Source organism: Palaemon carinicauda, chromosome 14 (assembly GCF_036898095.1).
Source record: "Palaemon carinicauda isolate YSFRI2023 chromosome 14, ASM3689809v2, whole genome shotgun sequence".
Classification (NCBI taxonomy): Eukaryota; Metazoa; Arthropoda; class Malacostraca; order Decapoda; family Palaemonidae; genus Palaemon; species Palaemon carinicauda.
In genome coordinates, this window is record NC_090738.1 from 114,315,873 (window position 1) to 114,330,699 (window position 14,827).

The 14,827-nt window shown below is 35.8% G+C and overlaps 2 protein-coding genes across 2 annotated transcripts in view; both read right to left on the reverse strand.

Moving 5' to 3' along the window:
• Positions 1–1,843: 1,843 nt before the first annotated feature.
• LOC137652935 (uncharacterized) lies at positions 1,844–4,380 on the reverse strand. The gene is made up of 3 exons (XM_068386329.1): positions 3,658–4,380; positions 2,055–3,573; positions 1,844–1,863 (listed from the first exon to the last, which is right to left on the reverse strand). The coding sequence occupies exons 1-3, from the start codon at positions 4,378–4,380 to the stop codon at positions 1,844–1,846; spliced, it is 2,262 nt and encodes a 753-aa protein (XP_068242430.1).
• Positions 4,381–5,072: 692 nt separating this feature from the next.
• LOC137652936 (dynein axonemal heavy chain 7-like) overlaps positions 5,073–14,827 on the reverse strand; it is a 170,904-nt gene continuing 161,149 nt past the window's right edge. Inside the window, exons 77-81 of the mRNA XM_068386330.1 lie at positions 14,147–14,384; positions 13,587–13,738; positions 11,810–11,947; positions 9,417–9,560; positions 5,073–5,331 (exon numbers count right to left, since the gene is read on the reverse strand). Coding sequence (XP_068242431.1) covers positions 5,125–5,331; positions 9,417–9,560; positions 11,810–11,947; positions 13,587–13,738; positions 14,147–14,384 — 879 coding nt within the window. The 3' untranslated portion in view covers positions 5,073–5,124. The remainder of the gene's footprint in view (positions 5,332–9,416; positions 9,561–11,809; positions 11,948–13,586; positions 13,739–14,146; positions 14,385–14,827) is intronic.

Sequence of the window (14,827 nt, forward strand, 5' to 3'; positions counted from 1 at the left end):
CTTCATGCCAACTCGGAGGATTTATTTTCCTGGTCCCTCTTCTGGGTTGGGGGTCGGCACACGAGTCAGCGGGGGAAAGTGAACGAGTAGGTGGGGGGAAATCCTGCACTCTTATTTCCCGAAGATGTTTTCTGTTTCTCGTTGATATTCTTCCACTACCATCTAGTTTTATGACATATTGGCGGTCTCCTTTCATTTCAACGACTTTTGCAATACGATCCCAGGCCTTAGAGACAACATTTTGCACTGCTACTGTGGTACCCGCTTGCAAGGGGCGGAGTCTCTTTGCACTAGAATCATGACGGAACTTGACATTTCTCAGGTGTTTACCCATCTTCTCCTCTCTGTCTATCATAATTTCTGCCCACTGTTCTGTTATCTTATGATAGCTTTTAATCATGGGGACTGAGTCCCTGAGTTGTCGTCCCATGGCTAACTGTGCCGGCGATTTATCGATGTCTCTTAGGGGCGTATTTCTATATTGCAAAATGGCTCTTGCAAAACTATCTGTGTCGAGGCTTCCGTCGCTTCTTGTGTTATCTTGAATGGTTCTCTTTGCTGTACGTACTGCTGCCTCTGCCCTTCCGTTGGATTGGGGGTAATGGGCTGAGGATATTCTCATCCTAACCCCCCATTTCTGTAGGAAACTAGCCCTCTCAGTGCTTACCAAATTGGTGCCACCATCGAGGGAGATTTCTTCCGGGGCGCCCCACTGCATGAAGTATCGTCGGAAGAGGGGAATCAACTTAGCAGAAGTGGCACCATTTGGAAAGAAGGCAATTTCCAGCCAACCAGTAAGCCTATCTGCATATACCAGATATTGTTTTCCACACATTTGAAACATATCCGTGACCGTTTGTTGAAAAGGATATTCAGGGGGTGGGGTAGGCAAGAGCGGTTCCCTTTGTTGGGACGGAGCGATGACGTCACATGTTCTGCACTGCATCCTCTTGAGTTTCAGTTGACCCTCCATCCCAGGCCAATACACAGCCTGTCGTGCCCTACGAATCATTGAATCAGAACTTTGGTGGCCTGAGTGTAGGTTAGAGACAACTTGGTCTCGTAGTGACACAGGTATTGCCAGACGTATGTGCCCGTCATCGTATGAATACACCACCAGTTCGTCCACGATGCCAAGTCGATCCCGTACACTAAAATACGGCTTTATGCTGGAGTCGACTAGATTTCTCGATACCGGCCAAGAACCTGCGGCTACCATACTCTTTAGTAGCTGATATTCCACATCGCTTTCAGCAGCCCTTTTAACAGAATTCCAGTCGAGGGTTATGACGTCATCAGTGCTGCAACACATGAACTCTCAACTTCCTCCCCCATCTCACGGTCACTCGCATTTATTGGGCTTCTGATTACTGGATATCTCGAAAGAGTATCGGCTGCTGAGTTTTTCTTCCCAGGGATGTATTTTACTGTGAAACTGTATTGTAATGTTTTTTCCTTTAATCGAAGCAAACGAGGATTTGCAATGTCTTTCAATTCTCTGTCCCCAAACACTTTGACTAGCGGACGGTGGTCAGTAACAAGGATAATATTGGGACACCCCAGTAAGAATAATCTAGCTTTCTGAAAGCACCATACCACGGCGGAAGCCTCTCCTTCAACGACTGCATAATTAACTTCTGCCGAGGTTAAATGTCTGCTTCCACAGAGGGCAAGCTTCCACCCCCCTTTGCAACAAAATGGGACTTTATCCTCTTCGCAACTGCAATGTTGTTGTAACACCAGAAATCCCATCCCATCACGCGACCAGTCAGTGATTACTGCAGTTCGCCTGGATTTATCATAGTAGGCCAATCCATCCCCAATCAGATTGCATAAAATTTCTTTAGTCTTTTCGAACGCATCCTGTAACATTTCATCCCAGTATACCTTTCGGCTAGTAGACTTTTTTAGGAGGTCTCGAAAGGGTTCCATTAGTTGAGAGGTAGCAACAAATGGGGCCAATTGGTTTACGAGGCCAAACCAAGATCTTATGTCAGTGATGGTTGGTTGATTTGGCATTGGGAAGTTCTTGATTGCAGACAACTTTTCCTCACCTGGCTTGAAATTGTCCCAACCTAATTCAAAGCCCACAAAGTCTACCTCGCGTTGGCAAAATTGAAATTTTTCAGGATTGAGGGTAACTCCGTTCTCTTCACATACTTGTAAAAAACTTATCGTATGATAGAACGCTCCTTCCACAGTATCATCATAAAGGAGAACATCATCGACACATTTAGATTTTCTCGGAATGTCCGCTATTACATCATCAAAGCGCTTTGAGTATGCATCCGAAGCAGAGACATGTCCCATTGGGGTCCTACAATACTGGTACCTACCCCATGGGGATATGAAGGTAGTCAGGTGCCGACCTTCTTCATCTAGTTCCACTTGGTGAAAACCAGAATAGGCATCTATTACAGTTTTGTATGAACGTACAGGTACACCGGATGCCATGTCGAACGGGGCAAAAGTGTGATGAGTTTCTCTTTTGCAAAATTTGTTTAGCCTTTGGTAATCCACTGTTCTTCTTGGGTTTCCATTCCTTTTAGCCACTACCACCATTCGCGCACACCAATCGGTTGCAGTTCCTGTAGGAACGGGGCGGATTATTCCCAGTTTTACATCGTCGTCCAGCTGTTTTTTTACCTCTTGCTCCCAATGTTTGGGAATTGGAATTGGCGTATGGCATGCGTATGGGACTGCATCAGGGAGAAGGTGGATATGGTGTGGCTTTCCCTTCATTACCGGTAAAGGATTCCGTTTAGTATTGAATACCGTACCAGAGAAACGCTCCAAAATCCACCTTTTGAGCTTAGGTACGTTGGCCTCCTGAGAGGAGAACGGTAACTCTATGACGTCATGGTTGTTGCTCACATCACTGGTGTCGTCATTGACATCCACACTATTGGGCCGTTCCCTACCAATATTATTTACTGATATCCCGTCTACCTTAACATGATGGGGAAAGTTCGCATCCACTAATCCTAAACACTTACATACATCTATAGATAGATATAGCCTAGAGACACCGCACACTACTAACACCTCTATATTTAGAGCAATATTTCTACATAATGTTATTGTACAACGAACACTACCCAGTACTCTCATGGGTTTTTCGGCTGCATGATTGATCCTGGCGTTCGAACGATGCAACTGTTTCACGTTCAGTCCTAATTGATGCAAAACCTTTTCCCCCATAATACAAACTTCAGCCCCAGTATCGGCAATGGCATCAATAAATGCCTCATACATTGGTACATCACGTCTCATTTTATGTTCAATTTTTACGCGTACATACGGTAGTTTTCCCGACAATGCTGTCACCTGCTGGACCCCACAATGTTGCACTAATGTGCATGCCGTCACTGACATAGTGTCGTCATCATGGTCGACTTCAATGCCTGCTGCCTTGTTATTCACACGTTTTTTTCTGCAATATCTAGCTAAATGACCCTTTATACCACAGTTGTGGCAACACACTTCATTTGCATAGCAGCTAGATTTATTTTTCTCATGAATGCGCCCACAATTATCACATCTCTTACCTGACATGAGCAGCTTACTATCCTTCTGTCGACGAAAGTTCGATTTTACTGCCGCAACATCACTATGTTCTATTTCATTACTATTATAGGGCAGCAATTCCTTCCCCACCTTGGCGGTAATGAGTTTCTGGTTAAATTTGTTTGCCCCACTGTCCCTTTCAGCTGCCTCATATATTTCACACTTCTGTAGAATTTTGGCGACACTGTTATATTTCTCGTAGTCCTGGAGTATTTCTTGTTTCAGTCCACAGTTATTTAAACCACTGGCTAACCTGTGGGTCAGCATATAGTCACTCATGTCATTTTGGTACTGAGGGCAGCGGAAAGCACAATCTAAACCCAATTCCTGACACCGATGTACATATGTCTTCGCGGGTTCCATAGGCCCTTGCTGTGCACTAAAAAATTTATCCCACAGAATTGCACGATTTACAGACTTTTGAGTCACTTCTTGGACGACATCCAATGCCTGATGTAAAGAAAGGGCTTTCCATTCATCGGCCGTATAACAGGCGTCCAATGCCCTTTGCAACTGATCATCGCAGTTCAAACGAATGCTCAGCACAGCATCTTCAGTTGCAACCCTGCCAATTTGGAACCAATCTGTCATTGACCTACGCCACTTCCTAAATGCTCCTTGTGACATTTCGTACGAACATTTGTCGGGCATAATTGCCCTCATACCTGAGGGGGCACCACTGCTCTGTCGCTGCTGCAAGAAAAGGTTTGCCATTGCATTCAGAAGGTCCTCATTCCCACCATTGATGCGGCCACGTGCAGCCCGTCGAAGGGTCCCTCTTCTTGGTGTTGTTGAGTATCTTGCACCCGACATCTTGAAGGCTTCACTGCAATCCTACTCACTGCGCCATGTATGCAGGTTGGGTATACTCAAACACGAGCAATGTGCAATAGTTATGTATTCACAATTCAATACGTGGTGAGCAGCAATGCAATAACAATGTTGAGGGCACGCTTGCTCCAGCGAGACTGCCCCAGATTCAATATCTCCCGCCTTTAATAGATTATGGCGGGAATACAAATAACTTTCAAAGTGCATTATATGTAAACATCCTACAATTAGCTTTATAAAAAAACTAAAACATTCAATCATGAAATTCGGTGTATGTATACTGGACTTTTTCGACTTCATATTTACACACAAACACACATAACCTACATACATACAAACATACACACAAACGTAATATATATATATATAATATATATATATATATATATATATATATATATATATATATATATAAAATATATGTTGTGACCATTCTATATAAAATCACTTAGAAAAAATGAAATATATCAGTCATAGCCACATGAATATTTTAAACAATGGATCGTTAATGAATCTCATGAACAGACATTTTCTACAATATTAACAGCTCCATACACAAACAAAGTATGCTCACCAGTATCTCCTTGAACCTCCCTACACACACTGCGCCACTCACCTCTACCTTACTGAACACACAGAATCCACTATAGGAAAAGTAAAGACTCCAATCCCAATATAATCATCTTTAATAGAATAACAATTCCTGGAAGAGTTTTAAAAGATTATCTAATCGGAGAGAGAACAGAGAAGGGCAACGCCCCTCAGGATCCAGTGGTCCTGCGGGAGGTGAGTGGGGATGCTGACGGAGATGACGTAGTTGGTGCAGTGACCCGTCGTGGTGAGGTTACCCCTCCGCTCGCTTGTTTTGTACACGGGGCAGGAATACGTGGGCTCTGGGGGTATTTCCTCTCGTACCATTGGTTTCAGCCAGATCTGGGAGGAGAGGAGGTGCAGAGTTTAAAGTCAGTCTCTTTTAAGAATGACTTAATACTGAAGCAATCTTCTTCTGCCAAAAGTTCAAACTTACAGCGATTGTTTGTATGTTGAAGATGGTGACATAAGTCTCATTTTATAGTTTATATATGAAAGATGTTTTAATGTTGTTACTGTTCTTGGAGTGTTTTATTTTGATGGTTCATTACTTCTCTTGTAGTTTATTAATTTCCTTATTTCCTTTCCTCGCTGGGCTATTTTTTCCCCGTTGGAGCCTTTGGGCTTACAGAATCCTGTTTTTTGAACTGGGGTTGTAGCTTAGTTAATAATAAAAATAATAATAATAATAGTAAAAATAATAATAATAACAATAATACTTTCCAGTGGTCATCTTTGAATTTATACATTTAATATTTCATCTTTTTTAATAATTTCTGAACTAAACCAAGCATATTATTGCTGCTATAAATGGTCTCTTTTCATACCAATCAGCACTTATTCTAGATTAATAAAACCACAAATTTAATAAACATAAAATATATTGCAAACTGAGATGAAAGGTCTAATGTACTATTCGGTAAGAGAGGTTTCCAAAATGTCTGAGAATTTTACTCTATTTCATAATCTTCAAGATTTATTTCATTCACATAAGTTCGAAAGAGAATCTTTGGCACATTTGTTAATAAACAAGAAATTTGTGTGCGTGAACAGAAGGACCAAAGTTTGGATTTCATCTTTAAAAATAGCCTTTTCTTTAGTTTATACATAATCTATAACTTATGCTAGTAAATCTAAATATATGGTTGTAATAAGATATAAAAAAACTGTAATAATTCAAGTACTTAGCTTTAATGGTAAATAAGGACTACACAAAGTCATACATCAGTCAAGTGAATCTAAAATTCATGACAATTTATTCTTAACCTCTGAAAGCTTGGCAGTTTATTCCTAACTATTTATAAATGCTTCTCAATTTATTCCATATCCTTAAAAGAGTACCAATTTATTCCTTACTTCGAAAATCTGGGCAATTTATTTCTAACCCCTAAATGTTTGCCAGCTTATTCCTAACGACTTGAAACTTGCCAATCTATTCCTAGTTCTAAATGCTTGCCAGTTTAATCCTAGCCTCTTAAAGCTAGCAGTTTATTCCCAACCTCTAAAACCTTGCCAATTTTTTCCTACCTCTGAATGCTTGCCAGTTTATTCCTAACCTCTAAAATTTAGTCAGTTTATTTACGACCTCTAAAACCTTGCCAATTTATTCCTACCTCTAAATGCTTGCCAGTTTATTCCTAACCTCTAAAAGCTAGTCAGTTTATTTACAATTTCTTGCCTGTTTCTTTCTTACCTACAAAAGCTTGCCAATCTATTTAGAACCCATGAAGCTTGCCAGTTTATTCTTGACCTCTAAATGCTTGCCACTTTATTCCTTACCTCCAAAGACTTGCCAGTTTATTCGTAACCTCTAAAACCTTGCAAATTTATTCCTAAACCTTAATCGCTTGCCAATTCCTTCATAACCTCTGTTTCCTTATCAGTTTACCGCTAATCCCTAAAGGCTTGCAAATTTATTCTTAATCTCTAAATGTCTGCCAATTTATTTTTAATTACTAAATCCATGCCAATTTATAGTTTAATCTCTAAATGTCTGCCAATTTATTCCTACCCTATAAATGCTTGCCAATTTATACCTTATCTCTAAATGCTTTTCAATTTATTCCTAATCTATAAATGGTTGCAAATTTATTCCTTATATCTAAATGGTTGCAAATTTATTCCTAATACATAAAAGCCTATCAATTTATCCCAAACCCCTGAAAGCTTGCCTGTTTATTCCTAACCTCCGTTTCCTTGCTAGTTTACTCCTAACCTCTAAAATCTTGCCAATTTATTCCTAACCTCTAAAGGCTTAAAAATTTATTCCTAACATCTAAAAGCTTGCACATTTATTCCTAACCTCTAAAATCTTGCCAATTTATTCCTTATAAAAAAGCTTACCAATTTATTCTTAACCTCTAAAAGCTTGCCAGTTAATTCCTAACCACTAAATACTTGTCATTTTATTAATAAGCTCTAAAATCTAGTGAATTTATTCATTGCCTATAAAAGCTGGCTAATATATTCTTAACCTTTAATAGCTTGCTAGTTCATTTCTAACCTCTGAAATCTTGCCAATTTATTCATAACCTTTATAAGCTTGAAAATTTATTCCTAACCTTTATAAGCTTGAAAATTTATTCCTAACCTTTACAAGCTTGAAAATTTATTCCTAACCTTTATAAGCTTGAAAATTTATTCCTAACCTTTATAAGCTTGAAAATTTATTCCTAACATCTTAAAGCTTGAAACTTTATCCACAGCCTCGAAAAGCTTGCCTGTTTATTTATTATCTAAAAACCTTGCCAATTTATTCTTAACCACTAAAAGCTTGCCAGTTTATTCTTCACCTCTAAGTACTTGTCATTTTATTAATAACCTCTAAAGTTTAGTAAATTTATTCATAGCCTATAAAAACTGGTTAATATATTACTAACCTCTAAAAGCTTGTCAATTTATTCCTAACCTTTGAAATCTTTCCAATTTATTCCCAATCTTTATAAGCTTGAAAATTTATTCCTAGCACCTAAAAGGTTGCGAATTTATTCATAACCTCTAAAAGCTTGCCCAATTTATTCTTAACCTCAAAAGCATGCCAGTTTATTCTTAACCTCTAAATACTTGTCATTTTATTACTAACTTCTAAAATCTTGTAAATTTATTCCTGACCTCTAAAAAGTGGCTAATATATTCCTAACCTCTGAAAGCTAGACAGTTTATTCCTAACCTTTATACGCTTGTAAATTTATTCCTAACCTCTGAAATCTTGTCAATTTATTCCTAACATCTGAAAGCTTACAAGTTTATTCACAAGGTCAGGGTAACCAATTTTTCAAAGTTCTGGCATCACATTAGAATCATTGCATGAAAAAATGTTTCATTTTATTTTATCAGAAATCTTTAAGTCGATAATTTCTGTTTTCTTTTATGGATGCTTTTGTCAATCCATGAACCAGGGCATATCTCCACTAAGATGTCACACACACACACACACACACACACACACACACACACACACACACACACATATATATATATAGATAGATAGATAGATAATGATAAATTATTAAACTTCCAATACATCGCAAGGTCCAGTTGAACATTTGAATTACATTTAAAACTGCAGTCTTGGTTCTTAAATATATTCACTTGAAAAATCTTAAAAATGCTATTATTCCAAAGGTATTTTGTCATATCATATAGATTTTACATTGTTTCTAAACCAAATGCTGTATTTGAAAGTCCTTTCATTGTGTACAGATTTTTTTCAGATACCAATTAGAAAGACAAATGATAGGTGTATGTGTGTGGATGTATGTATGTATTCATATATATATATATATATATATATATATATATATATATATATATATATATATATATTGATATACACACACACATATATACATATACATATAAACCTTCATATATTTGCATATATATACACGCTATATATAATGTATATATATATATATATATATATATATATATATATATATACAGGCCTACATATACATGTATGCATGCACACTTATATACACAAAGATACACACATGTGTATATATCTATCTATCTATCTATATATATATATATATATATATATATATATATACTGTATATATGTGTGTATATATATATATATAATGTGTATATATATATATAATGTATATATAATGTGTATATATATATATATATATATAATGTTTATATATAATGTGTGTATATATATATATATATATATATATACATATATATATATATATATATATATATATATATACAGTATATATATATATATATATATATATATATATATATATATATATATATATACAGTATATATATATATATATATATATATATATATATATATACAAAAGCTACCAATATACAGCCAACTTTCTTATTAAATCAAATACAATATCAATAGGAATATTCTCAATCGCTACTTACTTACCTTAGCCATATTCTCGCAAGGCACTTACCGGGGGCATATTCTCGTGCAACCTCCTGGGCAGGGCTTCGTCCAGGCGACTCATCTCTGGATCCCAGCGGGCGCCCTCTAAAAAGAGACCCCGGATGTAGGTGCCCACTTCCGGTTGGGGGCTATCATCGTCTACGTCACACACCTGTTGAGGATTCAAATACATTATTAGGATTTCTATTCGAAAATTTGATTTTTTTTTTTTTAACAGACTGACATAAATCTCTTTTCATGATTTATATATGAAAGATCTATTTCAATGTATCTTTTTAAGAAAATTTTCATTTAAATTGTTCATTGCTTCTCTTGTAATTTATTAATTTCCTTATTTCCTTTCCTCACTGGCTATTTTTCCTTATTGGAGCCCTTGTGCTTAAAGCATCCTGAATTTTCAAATAAGGTTGTAGCTTAGCTGGTAATAATAATAATAATAATAATAATACTAGACAATCAGTTCTACTTTTATATTACATTTTATTAAAAGACATTTCCTTTTTATACAAGTAATATCAATTTGCAATGTTGTAATGTTTATTCATTTGTTTTGGTAATTATTACTTTTTTAACATTACCCATTAACAATTAATATTCTTATTCTAATTGTTACACAAACATTTCACTGGGCTCCACAAGGCACTAGAAGAGTTGGAAGACACAGGCCTACATGGCTGAGGACTATGAAGAATGAAGTAGGAGATGATGAATGAAGTATTGAATTAAAAGTTCAAGATAGTGATGACTGACGAAATCTAACCGAGGCCCTTTGCATTAATAGGCGTAGGAGATGATGATGAATTGTTCTACATATGGGCTTTTAATTTCATGTCTATTATTCTATAGTGAGCTCTACGTACAGTGTTGCCAGATTGGTTTGCCTCATAATCCCCAAAACTCGTGATGAAAAATCCCCAAAATAACCCAAAAATCCCCATTACCGCAAATATATTTTCTTCCGATCCTGTAGGTTTCACTAATATAGAAATTACTCACTATACTTCATATAAGAGCAAGCTAACTAACTGCAACAATATAAAGGTTTACTCATCTTTGTTTCTTTTCATAGAAATTTGTACAGAATATCCCCATCAGACAACCAAAATCCCTAAATCTAACGATAAATCCCCATATCTGGCAACACTGTATAATATGTATCTCGGAAATTTCACTATAATAAAGAAAATTAAATTCAACAGAACACATTCTATGCTTCATTCATGAACACAATAAAATAATTCATGTGCGAAATTACTGCTCTGTCAAATTACACCTCGCTGCCTTTCATTCCAGATAGATACTGAAAGGAAATTGCAGTTAACGACACGTAAATCACGGCATATCAAATCTGAATAGATCTATAATAACGACTCTATACAAAACTTTCTGTAGCAGATGGTTTCTTTGGTACCTGAGGACGACATTTGATAATTGCCACAATCTTTTACTGAAGCCCTTCAAAAGAATATTTCATGAGGGCAATATTACTCTTTGGAAAGTCATTCGTGCTGACAATCAATTTGGTTGAACTGCTAGAAAAACACGAATTATCACTTGGGGTCACAGGCTTTAGTTAAAATTATCTGTTGAAACATGATTGGCCAAAGTACTTCTAATATCAATCCAGCTTATACTAAAAGAGAAGCATGTGACCTTTCCATTATTATTATTATTATTATTATTATTACTTGCTAAGCTATAACCCTAGTTGGGAAAGCCGGATGCTATAAGCCCAGGGGCTCCAACAGGGAAAATAGCCCATTGAGGAAAGGAAAAAAGGAAAAATAAAATATTTTAAGAACAGTGGCAACATTAAAAAAATATCTCCTATATAAACTATAAACACTTTAACAAAACAAGAGGAAAAAAATAAGATAGAATAGTGTGCACAAGTGTACCCTCAAGCAAGAGACATTAGACATCAAATTTCTTGAATAAATAGAGATATAGTAATATGATTTTTGGTTTTGTTAAATTCTCACACAATAAAAGGTCAAGGCTTTCCTTATAGAAACGTACAGCAATCCAACATTAATCTTAACTGATTATTATCATTATCATTACTAGCTAAGCTACAACCCTTGTTGGAAAAGTAGGATTCTATAAGCCCAAGGGCTTCAACTGGAAATAAATAGCCCAGTGAGGAAAGGAAATAAGGAAGTAAATAAACTACAATAGAAGTAATGAACAATTAAAAGTAAATATTTTGAGAACAATAACATCATTAAAATAGATCCTTCATATACTGTATGAATTATAAAAAACTAAAATAAAGGAGGAGAAATAACATGTAATCTTATTCCTTTTCACACTTCACAAAACATGTTTAACATGAAGGTAATAATAAAGTTTTAAACCACATCATTTTGAAAATGGCTTTACTAAATTAGCATCGATTACCTGATAATGAAAAGCTAAGAGATCGATGGCAAGCGTGTAGGCTCTAGCGTGGTTTTGAAGAACAGCCGTCAAGAACGATTGAGTGAAGAAGAATCCACTGATCCAGAATACTCGAGGAGTGCCGTTTTCAAACCAATTCTGCATAAAGTATATATGGGATCTATGAGTTTGGGTCTATGGCCTTAAGCCTTAGATTAGGGAGGCATTTCAGCACACAGGTGCACTTGGGGTGGGTGTAGGGTTTGTGAAAGCCTTAATTCCACTGTGAAGTAAAAGTTATTAAAGAAAAGGAGCAGGAAGGGAGCCATATTAGAAGGCTAAAAAATGAGTGCAGCTAGAGGCCGAATGGACATTGCAAAGACCTTTAAGTAATGCCTACAGTGCGTCACATAAGATGGACTGTAGATGCTACCACACTCAGAAGTATCTATTTACAGTTTTCATAAGGTGATTTTGCTACAAGAATTACTCTTTATACTGCAATTAATAAGACTAATTCAATTTTCAAATTACAAATACATAGAGTACGATATAGCTGAAATGACAAATCTACACACAGGAGGATAGGATAAAATACGAACATACAATATATAAGAATGCACTCATACACATACATGCACACATACAGTATATATACACTGTGCAAGTACACACATGCATACTGTATCAAATATTTAAATATACATGGGGGGAGAGAGAGAGAGAGAGAGAGAGAGAGAGAGAGAGAGAGAGAGAGAGAGAGAGAGAGAGAGAGAGAGAGAGAGAGAGAGCAAATACAAGGTCACAAAGAGAAGTACCTTCGATTAGAAAAAAACTAAAACTCAGATTTATTAAGCAAGAACCCAGGAATTAGTCGATCTGAAACAAACCAGAATTTCCCAAACCCACACATAATGTCTTTATGAAGAATGGAGAGAAATAAACAATCAGAAAAAACTCAGCAAGCAAAAATAGGGTTTCATTTAGTATACGCCAGTTCAGAGGGGCATTGTGGTTTATTGAGAGTTATATGTATCATGTTTTATTGAAGCTTTAATGGGTTCAATTTCAAGGTTAATATGCATTTGAGGTTCACTGGATCTTTTATGTATCTTTATGGCTCATTAGAAATTTCATATGTCTTTATGCGTTATCGTAAGTTTAATGAATCATTCTGGTTTATTTGGAATTGCATGTACTGCTGTGGGTTATCTAGTTTTCTGTACCACTGACGTTAACTTTGTAGAATTCTGTTTAGGGTTATGCTAGTAGTTTCAATACTAAGATATTTAAGATATTATACTGTATGTAGATAAATAAATAATCTGCCCGAAGGAAGAGATAAAATACATTTATTAAAATTGCTTTCTCTCTGTATTTATGTATGTATATATATATATATATATATATATATATATATATATATATATTATATAAACACTTATATACACAGTATATATATATATATATATATATATATATATATATATATATATATATATATATATATATATATATATACAGACTGCACACATATATACATATTCATGTGCATATATATATATATATATATATATATATATATATATATATATATATATATATATACATATATATATATATATATATATATATATATATATATATATATATATATATATATATGGCATGACTCAAAAGATACATAGCCAAGTGCATTTTGTAACTATCAAATAATTCTAAGTTTAACTTATCTTTCAATTCATCCCTATATCTATTTATCGACTCCTCTCTATACCTATCCATCTATCTGCATCACCTGTAAAAACTGCAACCGGTGTACTAGGTCAGTGATATAGGACCCCAGTCCCTTAAGTGTGGGGTAGGACTTGGAGCGCCACATCGTGGGCACTCTGCCAGTGCGAACGCCAACCAGCACCTCCTCTACCTCCTCCGACAGGCACTCGGTACCTGCATATATATTACATATTTGAGCTTTCACGAACTTCTAAAGTTTTGATTCAATACATATTCGAATATTATTCTATAGCTCTTAGATTATTATGATACAATTATCAATTTATCACATATCATCATTATCATTATTATTATTATTATTATTATTATTATTATTATTATTATTATTATTATCATTATTAATATCATTATCATCAATATTATCATTATCATTATCATTATTATTATCATTATCATTATTATTATTATTAGCTAAGCTACAATCCTGGTTGGAAAAGCAAGATGCTATAAGTCCAAGGGCTCCATCAGGGAAAAATAGCTCAGTGAGCAAAGGAAATAAGAAAATAGATAAACGATGTGAGAAATAATTAACAATTAATAAAATGTTAACAGTCTTTTTACCTTCGAGAGCCCTGAGCACCGCATGCAGAGTCGAAGTAATAGTGGCTATGAGGGTGTTGTAACGGCACATCTCTTGCACGAGCACCGTGTTGAAGGACTGCTCCCTCCTGGTGGGGTACTTGGCAAGGGCGGCGTCTACGTGGAAGGGAGGCGGGATGCGGTTAAGTATGTCCTCGCAAGTGCGGCCTACGGTGTCTCCTTCCCCGCCTCCATCGCCGCCAGAGGATAAAGAGGTTGACTGAGGAGAGAAGGGTTGGATTTATGGATTTAAGATGAGCTGGGTACAGGAAGGCCATTCAAAACCCAAGTGAAACTGAAGGAAAACACTAGTTGGATCATTCAACAAAGTTTTAAAGATTTAAAGAACTATTCAAAATAATAAATAAACGAAAAACCCAAGATATTCATAAACACAATCAGAGGGAACACTAAGAAAGGAAGAAGCATCAAATTAATGAAAAGGAGACTTGGAACAGGGGGCCAACAGATGTTTGCCACAATAGAGATGAAGTGATGAAAATTGCAGAGGATTCCTATACAGTGCTATACAATAGTAATATAAGGAATAACTTCACCAATGGAAATAATGAAACACCTGAGCTGGTACCAAGCATAACAGTAGAAGTAAAGAAAGCATTGAAATGCATAAAAGAGGCAAAGAAGCAAGAGAAGATGGCCTAA